This window comes from Castor canadensis, chromosome 7, assembly GCF_047511655.1.
Source record: "Castor canadensis chromosome 7, mCasCan1.hap1v2, whole genome shotgun sequence".
Taxonomy (NCBI): domain Eukaryota; kingdom Metazoa; phylum Chordata; class Mammalia; order Rodentia; family Castoridae; genus Castor; species Castor canadensis.
Window position 1 is genome coordinate 107752021 of NC_133392.1, and position 23667 is coordinate 107775687.

The 23667-nt window shown below is 36.8% G+C and overlaps 1 protein-coding gene across 1 annotated transcript in view; it reads left to right on the top strand.

Annotated features, from left to right (window-relative positions):
• Positions 1-23667, top strand: part of C7H1orf141 (chromosome 7 C1orf141 homolog) — a 53564-nt gene that overhangs the window by 27651 nt on the left and 2246 nt on the right. The window contains exons 8-9 of the mRNA XM_074079591.1: positions 20618-20687; positions 23251-23440. Of these exons, the coding sequence (XP_073935692.1) occupies positions 20618-20687; positions 23251-23440 (260 nt within the window). The remainder of the gene's footprint in view (positions 1-20617; positions 20688-23250; positions 23441-23667) is intronic.

A 23667-nucleotide genomic window follows, 5' to 3' on the forward strand; every position in this document is an offset into this window, starting at 1 on the left:
TTTTCTTTAAGTTCCCTTTTTCCAGACTTTTCCATTTTGTTTGAAGCTTAGCCAGAGAATTTTTAAATTTCAGATAATTATATTCTTAATTCTACCATTTCCATTTTTAAAATTAGCTTGTTTCTCTGACAAGATTTCCTATGTTTTCATTCAGGGTGAATATATTTCACCCTTTCCCATCAAGTGTAATTACAATAGCTGCTTTCAAACCTTCATTCCAGCATCTGAGTTATTCTAGGGGGAGGTTCCTTTGATTATCTCTTCTGTTGAGTCTAAATTTCATTCTCCTAGTCCTTGGTATGTCAAGCTGGATTTATTTTGGATGTTATGACTGTTTTATTGTGGAGATTCTGGACTTATAATCTTACAAAAAGTATCAATTTTTTTTTTAGCAGTCTACTTGACTGGGTTGAAAATACAAAATGACTCTTGCACAGCAGCTCCCATTTCAGTTGGGTTATTTTATTCTTAGCTGGCGGCTTCCCTAAATATGCATGATTCACGGGTGGGCTGAGGCGTGGCATTCTCTTTGGCTGTCTTCTTTCTGGCACTCCTTACTCACCTTCCTGCAACTTTGCTTGCTCTGAACTTTGTCCAGCGGCTCTGCTGGCCAGAAATAACATGGTTTGCTATCAGTTTTATACACCTCATGTAGCATCAACTTTAGCCTGCAGTCCAGCGAAAAGGCACAGAGATAGCAACTTCACCCCTTTCATATCAGTTATTCCAAGTTTTAAAGTTTCTTTGTCACCTTCTTGTTCACTCTCTAGGGCCTTGATGTCGTATGTGTGTGTGTCTGTGTGCGTGTCTGTGTGTGTGTCTGTGTGTATTTTGTCTAGTATGTTTTTTTATCTAAGGGAGGACAGATTTGACGAGGGATTGCTTAGTCACGCTGAATTTGAATTCCTACCTTCATTATCTCTTCCTGTTGCATTACTCTGTACTTCTAAAACTTTGTAAATAATAGTGCTGGTAGGTGTCACTTTTTTCATGCTATAAACTAGTGGATTTTCACTAACCATAAGGTTGGCTGTTGGTTTTACGTACATTTAAAAAAATTTATATTAGGTTAGGATATTCTTTGTCATCTTAAGGAAACATTATCTCTATATAGTTTTGTTGTAGTTTTTATTATCTTTAATTGAATTATCACATGTATTTACAGTATTGCAGCTATTAAAATAATTACATTCAATCAGGCATGGTGGCACATTTCTATAATCTCAGCACTGGAGAGGCTGAGGCAGGAGGATCATGAGTTCAAGGCCAGTCTGGGCTACATAGTAAGACCCTGTCTCAAACAAACAAATAAGCACAAAACAAAAACAAAAATCCAAAACCAAAAAAAAAAAAAATCCAAATAAATTAATTACATTGTTCTTCTCCCTTTTGGCCCATTTAGTCAAATTTCTTGTAACTTTATTTGGCCATTGTGAGTGGTTAATTGGTATAATGAGTTTTGGGGGAGTTGTTTTTGTTTTTGCAGTAGTGGGGATTGAACTCAGGGCCTTGCACTCGAGTATGCTGTTGATTAGCATTTGATTTTGAGGTTTTGGAAAATCCTGAAGTCATAGGTGAGATTAGCTTGTAGGTTATTTGTGTTATCTTCGCAGACTTTGATGTTAACTTATAAAATGAACTGAAACGTTTGCTTTTTAGGTTGATTGATATTATATTGCATAAGAGTTACTTCTTGCTGTGTGAAAATTCAAAAGAACATATTATAAATATACCTGGACAGAGTTGTTCATTACTTTTTAATTTGTCCATAGTAACAGTACACATCTTTGAGTTACAGTGGGATTTTTTGATGCATATTACAACGTGTAATTTTCAAATCAGGATAATTAGCTTCCCCATCCTCTTAAACATTGACTTTCTTCATATTGGGAACACTCAAAATCCTCCCTGCTGAGAAATGTACATGAATTATTGTTAACTATAGTCACCCTAAGGCTCTATAGGATTTTAGAACTCAATTCTCCTGTCTAACTGGAGTTTCTTTGTGTGTGTGTGCTTGTTGGGTTTTTGTTTGGTTTTTTGGTTTTTTTGTTGTTGCTGTTAACTAGTTTCTTTGGTTGTTTGGTGCTGGAGATCAAATCCAGTGCCTTGCCCATGTTAGGCAAATACTCTGATACAACTGAGCTACACCTCCAGCCCTGTGTGTGTGTGTGTGTGTGTGTGTGTGTGTGTGTGTGTGTGTTGGGTGTGTGTCTGTCTGTCTGTGTGTGTTTAAGCCAGGTAGCTACAGATACATATCTCTCAAAACAGTCAAAAGAAACTGCTTTCATTGTGGCAGCAGAACAGAAGCATGAGAGTGAAGGGAAAGGTTAAGACCTTCATGTTCAAATGCTATGACATGAACTTCACCTTCCCAGACTTGCCTGTGACTCCTCTCCCACCAGACTTCCTGTAAGAGAAAGGAGTTCTCCTTACACAATATGCTTTGTGTTCACTTCAATCGGTGCTGTTCAGAACAGAACTGGTTCTGCTGGCAGAGATTGTGGGCTCACAGGGTCATTTAAGCTGTCATTAAACTGGGAAGCAATCAAGACTTTATGCCTAAATTGTACTTTCAATGGTCCCACACGTGACAAACTTTGTGATGCCTTGTGAGCATTTTCATCACTTTACAGGCATAGATATGGAAATCACGATCAAACTTGATAATATAGACAGATAGTTTGGCTTTTCCTCAGTGAGTGACCGCTCAGGTACTTTTTTGAGTATCTTCTTTTGCATAGTCCACTTATTTGCCTGCCAAGCTGTCCACAACTCCTGGTTCCCTTGTTGCTGAAGATGAGTCATTAGAATCAGACATGATGCAAAGGTCACCTTTTGTGGTCATCTCAGAGCTGGTACATGTACAAAACAGGTTCTTTCCCAGCACAACAACAAAAAAGTGGGAAAAAAAAACTTAAAAAAAACCAAAACAAAACAGGCTCTTTTTTATCTGTGATGGAAAGCCATGTGATCACAACAGGTGCCTTTGCTAAAACCATTTCTCTCCATTCATCTGAGACACAGAGTGAGAACACGGGGTATTTGTCTTTTCTGTGTCTGGCTCATTTCACTTCACATAATGTCTTCTTGCCACAAGTGACAAGACTTCACTCTTTTCATAGTTGAATAATAATTCCACTAAATAGGTGAGCATATATATGTATGTATATATCACATTTTCTTATCCACTCATCAGTGAACACCTAGGTTAACTCCATTATTTTGGGGGCTGGACTGCAGCTCAAGTGGTAGAGTACCTACCTAGCAAGTGCAAGACCTCGAGTTCAAACCCCATTGCCAATAAATAAATGAATAAATATGATAAAAAGGGGGAGAGGCTGGAGGCATGGCTAAAGTGGTAGAGCTCCTGCCTCATAAGTGCAAGGCCCTAGTTTTAGGTTCAACCTCCAGTACAGCTTCCCTAATTCCATATCTTGGCTATGATGACTACTTCTGTGATAAGCATGAGTGTACAGATTCCTCTTCAGCATACTCTTTCCTTTCCTTTGACTACGTATGCTTGATTATATGGTAGCATACATATGGTATATGTATGGTAGTTTTGAGGAAACTCAATACTGTTTTCCAGAATGGCTATACCAATTTACATTCCCACTACCAGTGTATTAAGAGTCGTCCTCTCTGCATCCTCATCAGAATTCTGGGGATCTTTTTAATGATAGTCACTCTAATTAGGGTGAGATATTTCACTGTGGTTTTGATTTGTATTTCCCTGATGGTTAAAGATGTTGAACACTTTTTCATATACCCATTGGTCATTTGTAGTTCTTCTTTTGAGAAATATCTATTCAGATTATTTTCCCATTTTAAAATTGAGTTAGGTTTTTTTCTTTGTTTGGTTGATTTTCTCATTTATTTTGTGCTGTTGAGTTCCTTATATATAATGAATACTAATCCCGTGTTGGATGACTAATTTGCAAGTGTTTTCTCCCAATCTGTAGGTGTCTTTTCATCCTGTTGTTTTCTTTGTTGTGCAGAAGGCTTTACCTTTTAGAGTCCTATTTGTCTGTTTTTGTTCTTATTGCCTGCATTTTTAAGATCTTATCCAAAAAACCTTTGCCCATACCAATGCCCTGAAATATTATCCTTACATGTTCTTCTAGTAGCTTCATACTTCAGGTCTCACATTTAAGTCTTTGACCATTTTGAGTTGATTTTGTGTGTGGTGAGAGACAGAGGTCTAGTTCATTCTTCTGTGAATGGACATTGAATTTCTCAGCACCACTTATTGGTGTCAATATCTGTTCTTGGCATACCTGTTCAAAATCATTTGGCTGCATATATACGGGTTTATTTCTGGGCTCTCAGTTCTGCTCCATTGATTGGTAATGTGCCAGTACCCTGCTGATTTGGTTATAATAGCTTTTTGTATGTGTGTGGTACTGGGTACTGAACTCAGGGCCTCATGCTTAGTACTTGAGCCCTGTTCCGTGTGTGTGTGTGTGTGTGTGTGTGTGTGTGTGTGTGTGTGTGTTTGTGTGTTGTTGTTGTTGTTGCTATTGAGATAGGCTTGAACTCATGCTCCTCCTGCTTCCACCTCTCTAGAAGCTGGGATTATAGGCACCTACTACCATGCTTGGCTCCAGCTTTATTCTTTCTGCTCAGAATTGCTTTGTTTATTGGGGGCCTTTGTGGTTCCATACGAATTTTAGGGTTGTTTTTTCCATTTCTGTGAAGAGTGCCATTGGAACATGGCTAGGGATAACAGTGAATCTGTAGATCAATTTTAGCAGTATTAATTCTTCCAGTCTACAGGCATGGAATGTCTGTGTGTGTGTTCTTCAATTTCTTTCATCTCAAATTGATTACTAGGTACTTTGTTTGGTAGCAATTGTGACTAGAATTGCTTTCTTGATTTCTTTTTCAACTAATTATAGCAATTATAATGATTTATAGAAATGCTACTAGTTTGGTTTTTTTTTTGTTTTTTTGGTGCAGAAGATTGAACTGAGCCTTGCACTGACTAGACAAGTGCAAGACCAATAATCTACATCCCCAGCTGGAATGCTCCTAATTTTTGTATGCTGCTTTATTATTATTATTATTATTATTATTATACCATTTGAGGAATTTGCTTGTTAGTTTGAACAGCTTTTTTTGGTGCAATCTTTAGGTTTTTCGTGAATGAGATTAAGCTATTAGTACAAGGAACAATGTGACTTCATCCTTTTCAATTTGGAGATTTATTTCTTTTTATTGACTAATAGCTCTGGCTACCACTTTTTAGTATTGTGATGAATGAGAGAGATGAAGTTGGCATCCTTGTCTTATTCTAGGACTTACAGGAAAAGCTTTCAATTTTTCTCTATAGAGAATGACTTTAGGTATGGATTTATCATATATGGTCTTACTGTATTAAGCCATAGTCTTCCTAAACTTACTTTGTGGAGAGTTTTTGCCACAGATTGATATTGCATTTTATCAATATTTTTGCATCTATTGAAATGATTATATGCTTTTTGACCTTTATTCTATTAATGTAATAAATCATGCCTGTTGAATTTGAGTATTGTTGAACCATCCTTCATTCCTAGGATAAATCCCACTTAATCATGGTGTATAATCTATGTTTATATGTTGTTTAATTTTGTTAAGAATTTTTGCATTGCCAGGCATTGGTGGTTCACACCTGTGACTGTAGCTACTTGGGAGGCTGTGATTGGGAGTATCACAGCTCAAGGTCAGCCTGGGTAAATAGTTCTCAAGATTCCATCTCCAAAAAAACCAGAGCAAAATGGACCAGAGGGATAGCACATGCTTTGCAAAAAATGAAAAAAAAAAAGAACTTTTGCATCTATATTTATCAGAGATATAGTCTTGTTTTCATTTTTTGTTGTGTCCTTGTTCAATTTGTTATGAAGATAATATTAGCCTCACAGAATGACTTTGGATTATTTCAAGTGTTTGGGATAGTTTGTAAGGAATTGATAGTAGTTCTTCTTTAAGTGTTTGATAAAATTCAGCAGTGAAACCATCAGGTTCTGGCCTTTTTTTTAAGGAAGATTGTTTGGATTTCATTATACATAATGTAATTTATATTAATGTACATTTCTTCTTAATTCAATCTTGGTAGGTTGCACATGTCTAGGAATTTATGCCTTTTTTTAGGTTTTCCAATTTTTCAATGCATAATTGCTTATAGTACCTTATAATCATTTGTATTTCTGCGTTAGTAGTTGTAATGTCTCCTTTTTATTCTCTGCATCTTTTAGTCATGCTAGCAAATTTTGTCTAATAATCAAGTTACTGTTTTATTGATCATTTGTAGTTTTCAGTCTCCATTTCTGCTCTGATGTTTATTATTTCTTTCCTTCTCCCAATTTTTTTAAGGTTCACTCTTGCTTTTCAAGTTCTTTGAGGTGCATCATTAGGTTATTTATTTGAAAATTTTCTACTTTTTAAATGCACATATTTTTGCTATCAGTTTCTCTCTTGTTACTGCTTGGCTGTATCCTATAGGTTCTTATATTTTTGTTTCCATTTTAATTTCTTTTAAGGAAAAATTTTAAATGGTTTTATTAGTACATGTTATTTTTATAGGGCGTTTCATTGTGACCTTTCTATTTATGCTTACAAAGTACCTTGGTTAAATTTACCCCTTCATCATTTGCCCTCATCCCTCCTCCTCTTCATGAAAACAATTTCAGCAGATTTTAGTGTTCTATTTTTATTCAAGTATACAAAGAAGTCAACAATATTCACCCTCCTTCTCCATTCACTGTTCCCCTTCTGCTAGTAACAACCTCTGAATAGGACCTGTTTTACATTCCTGTCCTTCACTTTTTAAGTGTATATTAATTGTTCAAAGTGATTTTGCCATGGTATTTCACATGTAAATATATTGTATTTTAATCAGATTAACTGCTATGTTACTCTGTCTTTATTCCCCCACCCCCTATTACTTGACAGTTCTTAGTGTGTTTTGTTATGTGATCTTCATACATGGATGCAATGATTTTAAATATTTTTTTGCTATCTCTTTTCCTCTCCCTCCCTCTACCTAGTCCCCTCCAACAGTTCCACTATTACAAACATATTTATATATATAATACATATGATAGTGCATGTATTTATATATCATATATATGATCATGTATATGTTTATATATACAAAAATCTTTTAATTCTAGCTTCTACATATGATACATTTCTTATAAGGAACAAATAGTCAGGTCTTGCTTTTTAAACCATCTCTCCATCTGTCTTTGGATTAGGGAGACCATTCATATTCAGTACTAATATTGAAAAGTATGTAGTATTTCCGATAATTTTGCTGATTTTCTGGTGTTTATTTTCCCCCTATTCTTTGTTTGCTAATCTACTTTGTAAGTGAGGTTTATTCTTTCTTGCATTTTCCTGGCTGTGTCTATTTTCTTCATCTGTGTATAGGATTCCTTTAAGTATTTTCTGCAGTGCTAGTTTGGTGGCCATGAATTCCTATAGTTCTTTTTTAATTGTAGGAAGTTTTTATTTTTCTTTCAATCATGAAGAATCGTTCTACTGGATAGACTAGTCTAGGGTGACAGTTGAATTCCTTTATTGACTCAGTGCTCAGTCAAGAGAATGTTGTTTATTTTTCACACATTTGCAGTTTTTCAAAGTCCCTCTTGCTACTGATTTTTATTATATTCCATTGTGGTCACACTATATATATATATATATATATATATATATATATATATACACACACACAAAGAGAGAGAGAGAGTCAGAGTTTTTGAAATTTGTTGAAACTTATTTTGTGACCTAATACATGGTCTATCCTGGAGAATATTCCATGTGTTATGACAGAGTGTATATTGCAGCTGTTGGATGAAATTTCTGTAGATATCTATTAGGTTTATTTAGTATAGTTTATCCCTGGTGTTACTTTGTTGATTTTCTGCCTTATCTTGCCATTGTGGAGAGTGGGGTGTTGAAGTCCCAAACTGTTACTGGATTGGAGTCTATCTCTCTCATTAGATCTAATAATATTTGTTTCATATACCTGTATGTTCCAGTTTTGGGTACATATATATTTACGATAATTATATCTTCTTGAAGAGTTGTTCCCTTTATTTTATTTTATTTTGGGAGGGGCTGTTTTATTTATTTATTTTTTATTTTTATTTTTTTATTATTCATATGTGCATACAATGCTTGGGTCATTTCTCCCCCCCTGCCTCCACCCCCTCCCTTACCACCCACTCCGTCCCCTCCCTATCCCTCCACCCCCTCGAGACCCAGCAGAAACTATTTTGCCCTTATCTCTAATTTTGTTGAAGAGAGAGTATAAGCAATAATAGGAAGGAACAAGGGTTTTTGCTAGTTGACATAAGGATAGCTATACAGGGAGTTGACTCACACTGATTTCCTGTGCATGTGTGTTACCTTCTAGGTTAATTGTTTTTGATCTAACCTTTTCTCTAGTTCCTGGTCCCCTTCTCCTATTGGCCTCAGTTGTTTTTAAGGTATCTGCTTTAGTTTCTCTGCATTGAGGGCAACAAATGCTAGCTAATTTTTTAGGTGTCTTACCTATCCTCATATCTCCCATGTGTGCACTCGCTTTTATCTTGTGATCAAAGTTCAATCCCCTTGTTGTGTTTGCCCTTGATCTAATGTCCACATATGAGGGAGAACATACTATTTTTGGTCTTTTGGGCCAGGCTAACCTCACTCAGAATGATGTTCTCCAATTCCATCCATTTACCAGTGAATGATAACATTTCGTTCTTCTTCATGGCTGCATAAAATTCCATCGTGTATAGATACCACATTTTCTTGATCCATTCATCAGTAGTGGGGCATCTTGGCTGTTTCCATAACTTGGCTATTGTGAATAGTGCTGCAATAAACATGGGTGTTCAGGTGCCCCTGGAGTAACCTGTGTCATAGTCTTTTGGGTATATCCCCAAGAGTGGTATTGCTGGATCAAATGGTAGATCAATGTTTAGCTTTTTAGGTAGCCTCCAAATTTTTTTCCAGAGTGGTTGTACTAGTTTACATCCCCACCAACAGTGTAAGAGGGTTCCTTTATGCCCAAATCCTCACCAACACCTGTTGGTGGTGGTGTTGCTAATGATGGCTATTCTAACAGGGGTGAGGTGGAATCTTAGTGTGCTTTTAATTTGCATTTCCTTTATTGCTAGGAGAAGGTGAGCATTTTTTCATGTGTTCTTTGGCCATTTGAATTTCTTCTTTTGAGAAAGTTCTGCTTAGTTCACTTGCCCATTTCTTTATTGACTCATTAGTTTTGGGAGAATTTAGTTTTTTAAGTTCCCTGTATATTCTGGTTATCAGTCCTTTGTCTGATGTGTAGCTGGCAAATATTTTCTCTCACTCTGTGGGTATTCTCTTCAGTTTAGAGACCATTTCTTTTGATGAACAGAAACTTTTTAGTTTTATGAAGTCCCATTTATCTATGCTATCTCTTAGTTGCTGTGCTGCTGGGGTTCCATTGAGAAAGTTCTTACCTATACCTACTAACTCCAGAGTATTTCCTACTCTTTCCTGTATCAACTTTAGAGTTTGTGGTCTGATATTAAGATCCTTGATCCATTTTGAGTTAATCTTGGTATAGGGTGATATACATGGATCTAGTTTCAGTTTTTTGCAGACTGCTAACCAGTTTTCCCAGCAATTTTTGTTGAAGAGGCTGCTTTTTCTCCATCATATATTTTTAGTGCCTTTGTCAAAGACAAGTTGGTTATAGTTGTGTGGCTTCATATCTGGGTCCTCTATTCTGTTCCATTGGTCTTCATGTCTGTTTTTATTCCAGTACCATGCTGTTTTTATTGTTATTGCTTTGTAATAAAATTTGAAGTCAGGTATCATGATACCTCCAGCATTGTTCTTTTGACTGAGTATTGCCTTGGCTATTCATGGCCTCTTGTGTTTCCATATAAATTTAGTGGTAGATTTTTCAATGTCTTTAATGAATGTCATTGAAATTTTGATGGGAATTGCATTAAACATGTAGATTACTTTTGGGAGTATAGACATTTTTACTATGTTGATTCTACCAATCCATGAGCATGGGAGATCTCTCCACTTTCTATAATCTTGCTCAATCTCTTTCTTCAGAAGTTTATAGTTTTCCTTGTAGAGGTCGTTCACATCTTTTGTTAGGTTTACACCTAGGTATTTGATTTTTCTTGAGGCTATTGTAAATGGAATTGTTTTCATATATTCTTTTTCAGTTTGTTCATTATTAGTGTATAGAAATGCTAATGATTTTTCTATGCTGATTTTATATCCTGCTACCTTGCTATAGCTATTGATAGTGTCTAGGAGCTTCTGAGTAGAGTTTTTTGGGTCTTTAAGGCATGGGATCATGTCATCTGCAAATAAGGATATTTTGACAGTTTCTTTACTGATTTGTATTCCTTTTATTCCTTCTTCTTGCCTAATTGCTCTGGCTAGGAATTCCAGTACTATGTTGAATAGGAGTGGAGATAGTGGGCATCCTTGTCTGGTTCCTGATTTTAGAGGGAATGGTTTCAGTTTTTCTCCATTAAGTATAATGCTGGCTGTAGGTTTGTCATGTATAGCTTTTATAATGTTGAGGAACTTTCCTTCTATTCCTAGTTTTCTTAGAGCTTTTATCATGAATTGGTGTTGGATCTTATCAAAGGCTTTTTCTGCATCTTGAGATGTTCAAGTGGTTTTTGTCTTTCCTTCTGTTAATGTGGTTTATTACGTTTATTGATTTTCGTATGTTGAACCATCACTGCATTCCTGGGATGAAGCCTACTTGGTTGTGGTGAATGATCTTTTTGATGTGTTGTTGAATTTGGTTTGCCATTATTTTGTTGAGGATTTTTGCGTCAATGTTCATTAAGGAGAGTGGCCTATAGTTCTCCTTTTTGGAGGTGTCTTTGCCTGGTTTTGGGATAAGTGTAATACTGGTTTCATAAAATGTGTTAGGCAGTTTTCCTTCCCTTTCTATTTCATGGAACAGTTTAAGGAGGGTTGGTATCAGTTCTTCTTTAAAGGTCTGATAGAATTCAGCAGAGAATCCATCAGGTCCTGGACTTTTCTTTTTGGGGAGACTCTTGATTGCTGCTTCAATTTCATTTTGTGTTATAGATCTATTCAGGTGATTAATTTCCTCTTGATTCAGTTTTGGATGATCATATGTATCTAGAAATCTGTCCATTTCTTTAAGATTTTCATATTTATTTGAATATAGGTTCTCGATGTAGTCTCTGATGATTTCCTGGACTTCCATGGTGTTTGTTGTTATCTCCCCTTTTGCATTCCTGATTCTACTAATTTGGGTTTTTTCTCTCCTCATTTTAGTCAGGTTTGCCAGGGGTCTGTCAATCTTGTTTATTTTTTCAAAGAACCAACTTTTTGTTTCATTAATTCTTTGTATGGTTTTTTTGGTTTCTATTTCGTTGATTTCAGCTCTTATTTTTATTATTTCTCTCCTTCTATTTGTTTTGGGATTTGCTTGTTCTTGTTTTCCTAGGAGTTTGAGATGTATCATTAGGTCATTGATTTGGGATCTTTCAGTCTTTTTAATATATGCACTCATGGCTATAAACTTTCCTCTCAGGACTGCCTCTGCTGTGTTCCATAGGTTCCGGTAGGTTGTGTTTTCATTTTCATTGACTTCCAGGAACTTTTTACTTTCCTCTTTTATTTCATCAATGACCCATTGTTTGTTAAGTAGTGAGTTATTCAGTTTTCAGCTGTTTACATGTTTTTTGTCTTTACTTTTGTGGTTGAGTTCTAGTTTTATTGTATTGTGACCAGATAGAATGCATGGTATAATTTCTATTTTCTTATATTTGCTGAGGCTTGCTTTGTGCCCTAGGATATGATCTATTTTGAAGAAGGTTCCATGGGCTGCTGAGAAGAATGTATATTGTGTAGAAGTTGGATGAAATGTTCTGTAGACATCAAGTAGGTCCATTTGATCTGGTGTATATTTTAGATCTTGGATTTCTTTATTGATTTTTTGTTTGGATGACCTATCTATTGATGATAATGGGGTGTTAAAGTCTCCCACAACCACTGTGTTGGAGTTAATATATGCTCTTAGGTCTTTCAGGGTATGTTTGATGAAATTGGGTGCGTTGACATTGGGTGCATACAGGTTGATAATTATTACTTCCTTTTGGTCTATTTCCCCTTTTATTAGTATGGAATGTCCTTCTTTATCTCGTTTGATCAATGTAGGTTTGAAGTCTACTTTGTCAGAGATAAGTATTGCTACTCCTGCCTATTTTCAGGGGCCAATGGCTTGGTAAATTTTCCAGCCTTTCATCCTAAGCCTATGTTTATTTCTGTCGGTGAGATGAGTCTCTTGTAAGCAACAAATTATTGGATCTTCCTTTTTAATCCATTTCATCAAGGGGTGCCTTTTGATGGGTGAATTAAGTCCGTTAACATTAAGCGTTAGTACTGATAGGTATGTGGTGATTCCTGTCATTTAGTTATCTTAGTTGTTTGAAGGTTTGATTGTGTGTACCTAAGTTGAGGTTATTCTCTACTTTCTTGCTTTTTCTTTTCCTGTTGTTTGGTGCTGCCTGTCCTTTCATGGTTATGCTGGGTTTCACTTTCTGTGTGCAGAATCCCTTGAAGAATCTTTTGTAGTGGTGGCTTTGTGGTCACATATTGTTTTAGTTTCTGCTTATCATGGAAGACTTTTATTGCTCCACCTATTTTGAATGATAGTTTTGCTGGGTAGAGTATCCTGGGGTTGAAGTTATTTTCATTCAGTGCCCGGAAGATCTCACCCCACACTCTTCTTGCTTTTAATGTTTCTGTTGAGAAGTCTGGTGTGATTTTGATGGGTTTACCTTTGTATGTTATTTGTTTTTTCTCTCTTACAGCCTTTAATATTCTTACCCTAGTTTCTGAACTTGTTGTTTTAATGATGTGTCGTGGGGTAGTTCTATTTTGATCTGGTCTGTTTGATGTTCTGGAGGCCTCTTGCATCTGTATGGGACTATCTTTCTCTAGATTTGGGAAATTTTCTGTTATTATTTTGTTGCATATATTATGCATTCCCTTTGCTTTCACCTCTTCTTCTTCTTCGATGCCCATGATTCTCAAGTTTGGTCTTTTGATAGAGTCGGTGAGTTCTTGCCTTTTTTTTCCACAGGTCTTGAGTTGTTTAATTAATAGCTCTTCAGTTTTTCCTTTAATTACCATTTTATCTTCAAGTTTTGAGATTCTGTCTTCTGTTCTATTCTGCTGGATTGGCCTTCCGTTTTGGTTTGCAATTCTGTTTCGTTCTTTTTTCTGAGACTTTCCATATCCTGGGTCGTTCATCTTTAATGTTGTCTATTTTTGTCCTGAGTTCATTTATCTCTTTATTAATCATGTTCTCTGTTTCACTTTGGTGTTTATACAGTGCTTCTATGGTTTCCTTTATTTCTTCTTTTGCTTTTTCAAATTCTCTATTTTGTTGTCTTGGAATTTCTTGAGTGTCTCCTGTACACTTCCATTGACCCTATCCAGTATCATCTCTATAAAATTCTCATTGAGTACCTGTAGTATGTCTTCTTTTAAATTATTCTTGTGGGCTTCATTGGGTCATTTGGCATAGTTTATCTTCATTTTGTTGGAGTCTGAATCTGAGTATCTGTTTTCTTCATTTCCCTCTGGTTCCTGTACTAATTTTTTGCTGTGGGGAAACTGGTTTTCCTGTTTTTTTCTGTCTTCCCGTCATTGCCCTTGGTGTTGTTGTTGTCCCTGTACTGTGTGCAATTAAGTATTTTCTGGCTATAATAATAGCATTAGTGATATTTAGAATGGAAGGGTGAGAGGGCATGGAAAACAAAGAAGTTAAAGGAAAAGGGAAAAACAAATAATCAAGTAGAAAAAAAATTAAAACAAAGAAACAAATAAAAAAAGTTTCAAAGATATAAACAGGGAGAGACAGTGTACTAATCAACCATAAGCTGAAAAGGCATTAGAGAGTCAGAGGATTGAAAATTAAAAATAAAAAGAATAAAGATAAGAATAGAAATAAAAAATAAGCAACTGAAAGAAAAAATGTATATATAAAAAAAAGTATAAAATAAAAATAAAAAATAAATAATATTAAAAAAAAAAACCCTCCAAGTTCAAATGCAATGAAGTTTCAGTCTTAATAATTTTGGTGTTCGTCCCTCAGCCCCCAATCCTGGAGATGGTGCCTCAGATGTTGTTCTGTAGTTGTCTCATCAAAGGGGTAACATAAGAAAAAAAAAAAACTCACAAACTGTCCCAAGTTCAAATGCAATACAGTTTCAGTAAGTTTTTCAGCATGCAGGTGTAGTTTGGTTGTTTTCTCATCAAAGGTAGGAAGAGAGAAAAAAAAGAAAAAGAGTCTGGAGACAGTTCTGTGAATGGCTATCTGAGGCTGTGGCTTGCTGCCTGCTGCTGTCAGCCTGCTGTTCCTGGAGGTGTTATTTATGCAGATCTCAGGGGTGAGCTTAGCACTCACCTGGCCCCACAGGTTTTGTTTACTCAGAGTTCTCTTGTGTGCGAGCCTCTGCTACAAGCTTTCCCCTTTCCAAGCACACTGGGGGAGGTGATACTGCACCCGCTTTCTCAGGCCTGCATGTTTGTTTACAGCTCACGTGGGAAGTGGTCTTCTCCCCACTCCTGTGGAGTTTTCCTCCCTCCTCCACTCTCACAAGCTTTCCCGCTCCTGGTTGCTGGGCACACACCCCCGCTCCCACCCTCTCCCGCCAGGCCCGGCTTGTTTATTTACAGTTCTGTGAGGGATTCCCCTCCCCCCCTTTGGCACTCAGAGTGCCCCACCCTCTTTGCTATGTGTCTTTTTTGTTCTTATTGCTTATTACTCAGTTTCTCTTTTTTCCCTGGGAGATGTCAGTCTGTCCAGAGGGCTATGCTGGTCTGGTCCAGGGTTGTCTGTGGAAGTACTGCATACCACTTAGTTCACCTTGTCCGCATCTTCCCAAGCTGTCTGGATGTGGGTGACTGGCGCCCTGGGGGGCCCTCCTGGTTTCTCCATTCAACGTGAAGTGGAGATGCTATGTGTGGGCTGCAGGTGTGGAGGGGTCAAAGTTTTGCCTCTTCTCGGTGGCCTTGCCTGCAAGGTGTGTCTCCAGCATCTCTCCAAGATTTCACTTTAGGAGGCTTGCTTTCTGCTTCCTCCCTCTAGCTGCCATCTTGGGAAATCTGTTCCCTTTATTTTATATAAAGTTCCTCTTTGTCTTTTTTTTTTAAGTTTTGTCTTAATGTTTGTTTACCTGAATTAAAAGTGTAGCTGCTATTAATTACATGGTTTCCATTTACATGGGATATCATCTTCCATCTCTTCACTTTCCATTTGTGTGTCTTTACCATTCAAGTTAATTTGTTACAGGCAGTGTATATTTGGGTCATTTTATTGCTGTTATTAATTCACCAGTCTATGTCTTTCAATCAGGAAATTTCCTCCATTTACATTCAAAGCTATTATTAATAAGTAAGAACTTAGTGCTATCATTGTCTTAAGGCCTACAGGTGATAAATTTCCTTAATTTTCTGTTTTGTTTTGTTTCTTGAAACAGGGTCTCACTATACAGCTCAGGGTGGTCTTGATCTCATGATTCACATGCATCAGTCTCCTGAGAGTAAGATTCTAGATGTGCACCACCACTCCTTTCTCAATTCCCTTATATCTTTACTGTATTGGAGGGGCTGGTTATTCTTTTAAATTACTTTGTAGAGGCACTTATTTGAAATTTCTTTTAAGAATTACTGGTATACTTCGTGGGCGTGGTGTTTCATGCCTATAATTCCAGAACTTGGGAGGCTGAGGCAGGAAGATCATGAGTTCAAGGCCAGCCTGGACTACATAGTGAGACTCAAAAAAAAATTACTTGCATACCCAAGTTTTCTTCTTCTCAAGATAATTTTGGTAACTTTTTAATGTTTGTCCTTTATAACATCCATATTCTATCCCTCTCACAATTCTCTTTTTTATCCATTCAAACTTATCTTTTACACTAACTCAATAATAAATGCCTGCATGTTCTAAATATGCTGTTTTCCAAACTATCTATGAACCTTTAGGTTTGTACTGTGGGCCTCTCCTGACATGCCATCATCTCCAAATCTTAGCATTGTGTTTTTCCTCCTTTGTGAAGTACATCTGTCTCTTTCACCCTCATGGATAGTCACCTCTTCTAAATGGCTCCTCATTTACAGGTTTATTGGCTACTGCATTAATTACTATTGTTTTTTGTATGCCAATCATATCTGTCCAATCAGAGATGATTTTTTTAAGGATTAAATACAATATTATATTTGAAAGTATTTGAGGAACCAGACAGCTATTAATAATCATAATTAGAAACTTATTTCTGAGACAGTTTTTCATTTTCCCTTATGCTTAGTCAGAAAATGCAAAGCCCTTGCTCTTTGTATATTCTCGGCTTAGACAAAGACGTGGAAGGACACTGGGTTTTTCAACCATGTCTCCTACACTCAGCAATCAACCTACTGCTTATAAAAAAGAAAATGATTCTCCTTCGCTTACAGGTACACAAATTGCATATTTATACTGAATAAATGTAGATGAATTGCATCCAAATGTAGACTATAAGTGTCAAAAAATCTTTTACCAAGGAATATCACTATTTGATCATACTGCTATAATATTTCATGACTTAATAACATTCAAAGATATTACAAAAACAGCAAAATCCAGATACCTTTGTATATCATTTAAGATCTTTCATTCTCTCTCTTTAATCTATCCATATCACACCAATTTTATTATTAATGAACTGTTCCAACTATTATATAATTTGATCCACTCTGTTCTACTTACAACATATTTCTCTACCTAAATTCTTGTTCATATTTAATAGTAGACTTATAGCTGCACTTAAAAGAAAATCTGACAGCAGGCAGCTTAAACAATAAGATGTTTATTACCTCAAATATCAAGACATCTATCAATAAGGCAGTTCCATGACTGGTTAATTCAGACATCTTAATGATGTCATCAATTATTCAGTTTACAGCTGAGTGTGGATGTACATGACTGTAATCCAAGTACCTGGTAGCTGAGGCAGGAGGATCTGAAGTTTGAGGCCAGCCTGGGCTGCAGAGAGATTTCCAGGCCAGTATAAACTACATAGTTTGACCCTGTTTCAAAAAACTGGGGGAAAGAAGTGGACAAACACAATAAACAGCATACATGCTCAGTCCTCCATGTTTTCTCAGCTATCTTAACAGATAACTTGTCCAAGCCTTGATGTTCAAGATGGTGACAACTACTCAAGACAACTGTATGAATAACATTGTTGGAGTGAAGAAAAGCTGTCTTATCCCTTTGTAAGAATGGGAAAGTTGTTTCTCACAGCCGACTTCTCTTTAAGCCTTCCTGGCTAGAATAGCCTCATGGACCTTAACCTAAGTCAACAAATCATTATTGGCTTAGATCAGTTTTTTTCCAACTTTTAAAACAACTCACAGTGAGAAATACTTTTTATATCACAACCTAATATGCATTAGGCTTTCCATGAGAAATGCAAAAGATATATGTGTATATTGCAGAAGATTGAGCTTTGTGGAGTCCTGATTATCTCTCTTTCTGTTGGTGGACCTGATTTCCAGGATTTGTGTCTTATACAGTTATTACTGGGGATCCACGTATATATTCTATTTTACTTTATTTTCAAAATGCTAGTCAGGAGACACTATAATGATCTCACAAAATGTTAATGAGTGTAGATCACATTTTAGAAAACACAAAATTAGCCATTGAAGATTTTCTCCTTTGAGTTAGAAAGATTCCAGCCTCCTTCGAAGAAAATGGTTGTTTGGAGGAAGGAAAGATCCGAAGTCTACTAGTAAAGATGGCAGAAAAGGGACTTTTATGTAGGCATCCCTCTGTTTAGCACATTCTCCCTGGTTCTACTCAGATGTCACACCTTCTCTTTCAGCAAAGCAAATATCTCCTTATAAAATTTCTGAGTCTTCTACAGAAGCATTTTATAATTTTTAAAAAATCCAAAGTCTCAAATTAAGACTTCTGGAAAAGCTGGCAAAAATAAATACAAGTTTATTATAGCAAAAATGAGTAACAAAAAGAAGAAAAAAAAGAGAAGAAACATTTATTAAATGGAAGTATTGTATAGGACTTTTATCCTAGACTTAAGTTTAGGGAGGACTTGAAATATCCATGTGTTACATGTATTACATGTTAATACATGGAAAATCTTCATGTATTCCAATTTGAAGCAGCTTGAAAGAATATTCCAGAAGACACTGTGCAATTCATTTCCTGGGAGAAAAGGACAAACAAGGCTGAAAGAGGTACTGGAAGATATTCTGAAAATACCCAAATTAATCAGCCAACCACTACAACACACACACACACACACACACACACACACACACACACACACACATACACACACACACACTCAACTGAAAAGCAAGAGACTCATCAACCATGAACCTCAGACAGGAAGGAAACAACATTCCAAGTCTGCATTAGCAGTATTTTGAGAGAAACGTGACAGCTGTAGCTAGTCGTTTCTTTCTCTGGTTTTCTAGTGTTACCTCAGATGTACTGAGAGTTATGTCAACCTCTTAACCTGGAAGACAAAGTCTTGAAAGAAGGGTTGACAACTGAACAGAGAAAATACAATTTCCTAGGAACCATTTTTGGAAGTGTGCTGTGAAGATAACTGTGCTCAGAATAAGTATGACACCATCAATAGTCATGAGCTGTAAGGCCTTTCGTTGACTCAGGTCTTCCCCAGACAGACTTGCTTACCCCAAGAGAGAAGTAAAAAATGAAACCCAAGTGATACCTCCTGTGTGAGTGGGCAGAGTATCCATCACCACCACCTTAGAGTCAAGAAAGGTCTCACAGAAGATACAGTGCACACAAACTTCCCATGACTTTTCAGGGCTCCCCCTGGCCTGCCAGCTTGCTCAGCTGAATGAATGACTGAATGCACAGTGAGGTAATAGCCTCTAGATTTGCATATTAATTTCTGAGAGGAGAATTTAAGTGTCCAGGTAAACAGGGTGAACACCCAGTGAAAACTTACTCCTATTGTTTTTGGACAAATAGTTAAGCTCTGATTTAAGTGACTTAATTCAAAGATAAATAGAGTTAGGTAACTTGAAAACTATGCAAAATTTCTGTAGCCAAAAAGGAAATCATTTAAAGGCATCTGATTTTGGCAAACTTGAGAAAATTTATGAAATGGATGTGTAAGGTTGTTCTATACACTGAAGAAATTAAAGAAAATGAGACTCTATAAGATTTAAAATGGAAAAGTTAATTGTGAAGGATGAGATCACGCTCACAGCTAAAAGATTCTCAAGGAAACAAATAATGCTAATACAGAATTTAAAATTGTATTAAAAGCAAAAGAGAGTAGAATAACCATTAAATTAAATCAAGTATTTAAATAGCAGGTTTAGGACAATCATACAGAAAATAGTCTAAGGAGACAAAAATATGAACAGATTGGGTAATGCTACTGTGTTGGCATTGAGGCAAGAAAATATCTGTCACTAACTTAGCCATCGTGTCTGAAGGAGATAACAATGAGTTGAATGAACTGACTGAAAAAGAAACATGGGGAAACTATCTCAGAATAATAGAATTCTCTCTCTCTCTCTCTTTTTTTTTTTTTTTTTTTTTTTTGGTGGTATTGAGGATTGAACTCAGGGCCTTGTGCTTGCAATGGAGGCGCTCTACTAAATAGCCACTCTGCCAGCCCCCCTATTTTTTTTTTATTCTATTTACTTGGGTGGATGTATTGGTCATAATTCATCAGACTGGACATTTAAAAATCTGTGTATTTTATTATATGTGAATCCTACCTCAATAAAGCACAGTTAAAAAGAAAACATAAGCTAACACTGCAAAAGTCTCAAATACCAAAATGTAATTTGGTTAAAATAGTTGAGAAAAGAGTTGATACTAGTGCAGAAATATTAACATGTTCACTTTTATTTTTCTGGAAAGATATCCTTTAGTAATTCTTTCAGGGATGACCCATTTATTGTTAACTCTTTTGGTCCTTGTATATATGCAGTGACTTTATTTTGCTGGTGCTCTTGAAAGAGAAATGTACAAATAGTATTAGTTGGAATGTTCATTGTGATGTGGAAAAGGTTGGGAAGCAAGTACTAGAATGTAAACTCCTTAAGGGCAAAGAAAAAGCTGAATTTGTTGCTAATAGAAAGAGTGTCTGGGAACACTTAAAGCAGAAAAATGCTGGAGTGTTCACAGGCCTATTTGGAAGAGTTCAGCCTTGACAATTCCTTCATGTCAAGTGGCAAGATCTATTTGCTATCTAGAAACTGACTTCTGTTTGTACCAGCAGTGTTTAACTACCTTAGACTTCTTACTGGTTAATAATGATTTTAAATTTTTGAATACGTCTTTGCCACAAAAAAGTCTCTTAAGAGCATGTTTGTGTATGACCTGTCTTAGCGGACCATAAAAGTCCTGACGCAGCCTTTCAGGTGTATCTTGTTCATTAAAGAAGTGCTCACCATGTAGCTACTGCAGATCAGGCACTGTACTGGGTGCTGTTCCATAGGACATTTTAAATTGTAAAATATTTTATTCAAGACATTTTCTAAATAGTATATGCGTCTTTTAAAAAATCTTTTATAATTTCAGCTCAAAATGAAAACAAAACTGGGAAAGCATTGGATTTTCTTGAATACTTAGAAGATTCTGTAAATAAAAGGTAATTTAGTTTTAAAATTAATAAGGGAGAAGAGCAATAGTGAAAAAGTAAGCGATGGAGGGGTTGATCTGATTAAAGTATAAGATGTGTGCGGGAAATACCATGACAAACCTCCTTGAACAATGATACACATTTAATAAAAATGAAGGCCGGGAAGGTAAAACAGGTCCTGTCGGGGGTGGGCACTAGTGGGCGGGGGAGGGTAAATGGGGAGGGTGAAGGAGGTGGAATATGGTTCATGTACATTGCATATGTGTGTGACAATAGAACAATGAAACCTGCTGAAATAGTTCTGAGAAGGGGGGAGGGGAAATGAGGGAGAAGGATGGACAAGGTAAATCTAATTAAGACACATTGTCAGCACATATGTAAATATCACAATGAATTCTCCCTATAAACCAATATATGCTAATAAAAATGTTTAAAAGAACATTTTTTTTTGCAGTGCTGGGAATTGAACCCAAGGCTGTGTGCACAGTAAGAAGCATTCCATCATTTAAACCACTCCCTTAGCTTTCTTGTTTGTTTATTTGCATTCTTTGGGAGGCGGTACAGGACTTGAACTCAGGGCTTTGCGATTGCTAGGCAGGCACTCTACCACTTGGGTCTCTAATCCCTTTACTTTGTTTTTTGAGAATCAAGTTCAAGGCTCATGAACTTGTGTGCCTCGGCCTCTTGAGTAGCGGGGGCTATAGACCCTGCACCACTATGCCAGGCTAAAATGTCAGTGTTCTATTCTGTTCCATAATGATTCTGCTAGGATGAGTTCTGCCTTCTTTTTTTAAAAATAGACCAGAATGGATTTATTCTGGATCATGGTTAACATTTAGTCCCATAGTGCAATCCAATAAATGGTCCAAGCCTGCAGGTATTACATACAGACTTTGAGCACAGTCAAATGGGAAGAAGGACATGACAATATGTAGAGAGAATATTTTTGTATATGCAATATTTTGTATATGCAGAGAGTATATTTTTGTAGTACATATACATTTAGTGGAAGTGAAAAAAGTAGCTTCTTTATTTTTGTATAAAGTTCAAAACTTTTTCATGAATATCTCAACTACTGTATACTGAAAAAATATGTAGTTTATTTTGAGCTTTGTTTAGAGCAATAATGGACAGCCTCTTTAGGCTTAACTCATCTTTCTATTTCCTTCCAAGACAATATGTAAGGCTTATATGAGTGAGAAGCTGGATGAACTTAGTGACAGTGAGGAAAGGGAACCTGACAAAGGAGCAGTATGCTTGTGCTGTTGCAGGACTGTGATTACAGGTCCCACTCCTAGATGTTCTGTGACTGGTGACATCTGTGGTTCATGAACTCACAGTCTGGTCTTTCCAAACTTAGAAAGTTTCCCTCCTTCAACTCTCTCTGGTGTGATAGACCCTCTGAGACCCCATCAGCTCCTTCTTCCTAATTTTCTTTAGATGAAGCTGTCTGTACCTCACCCATGCCAAACCAAGGGAGACCTGGAATGAGACCTGTATCTTCTTTCTACCTGACCACACCGTTGCATCCTCTTAACAAAACCGATGACACCTTATGTTGGCATGGAGCTGCCCTGTAAAGGTTCTCCCAGATTCTCAGCAAATAAATGCCACTCTACCTTGGCTGTTCTCAATCTGTATAACACACTCCCTCCATGCTCAAAAACCAGAAGGACGCACATGCGACTGATGACTGTCTTGCTCCTACCCCGATCTTGTTTTCTCCCACACTCCAGGCAGGAAAGAAAGGTCTTTTTTTTTTTTTTTTTTTTTTTTTTTGCATTTTTCTTTTATTATTCATATGTGCATACAAGGCTTGGTTTATTTCTCCCCCCTGCCCCCACCCCCTCCCTTACCACCCACTCCACCCCCTCCTGCTCCCCCCCCACCCCCTCAATACCCAGCAGAAACTATTTTGCCCTTATCTCTAATTTTGTTGTAGAGAGAGTATAAGCAATAATAGGAAGGAACAAGGGGTTTTGCTGGTTGAGATAAGGATAGCTATACATGGCATTGACTCACATTGATTTCCTGTGCGTGGGTGTTACCTTCTAGGTTAATTCTTTTTGATCTAACCTTTTCTCCAGTTCCTGGTCCCCTTTTCCTATTGGCCTCAGTTGCTTTAAGGTATCTGCTTTAGTTTCTCTGCATTAAGGGCAACAAATGCTAGCTAGTTTTTTAGGTGTCTTACCTATCCTCACCCCTTCCTTGTGTGCTCTCGCTTTTATCATGTGCTCATAGTCCATTCCCCTTGTTGTGTTTGCCCTTGATCTAATGTCCACATATGAGGGAGAACATACGATTTTTGGTCTTTTGAGCCAGGCTAACCTCACTCAGAATGATGTTCTCCAATTCCATCCATTTACCAGCGAATGATAACATTTCGTTCTTCTTCATGGCTGCATAAAATTCCATTGTGTATAGATACCACATTTAGGAAAGAAAGGTCTTAACAGGTCAAATGTCTATGGGACAAGGATTAGTGGAGATATTGGCGTGACCTCTAGGGACAAGAACTGACAAGCTTAAATCAGCCCTATAAACAGTTCCCTGAATTTGTGTTCCTTTTCAGAAGAAAATCTGCTCCACAGATGAGAGATTTTAGTACAGAAGAAAATGAGTCAATCAGAAATCATCAGTTATGTGACTATCATTTGGTAAGAAAGAACAGAGTGCTCCCCTTGTGCTTTGAGGATGAACTGAGAAACCCAAATGCCAAGATAATCAGCATTAGTACAGCAAAGGCAGTATCTTCTCACACGGTAATAAGAACATCTTATTGTTTAATAAGTAAGGATACTACAAGCCCCAGCAAGCAAGAGGGAATGTGGTTTAGAAGCTCTCGAGTCAAGAATCCCAAATTCCAGCCCCACACTGTGAGGATCCACCCTAATGTCGCAGGTCATAGTTTATAGCTCTGATGTGGAACAGGACACACACCTCTGTGATCTCTATGGCTTCTACCAGCCTCACCACCATAGTTTTCATA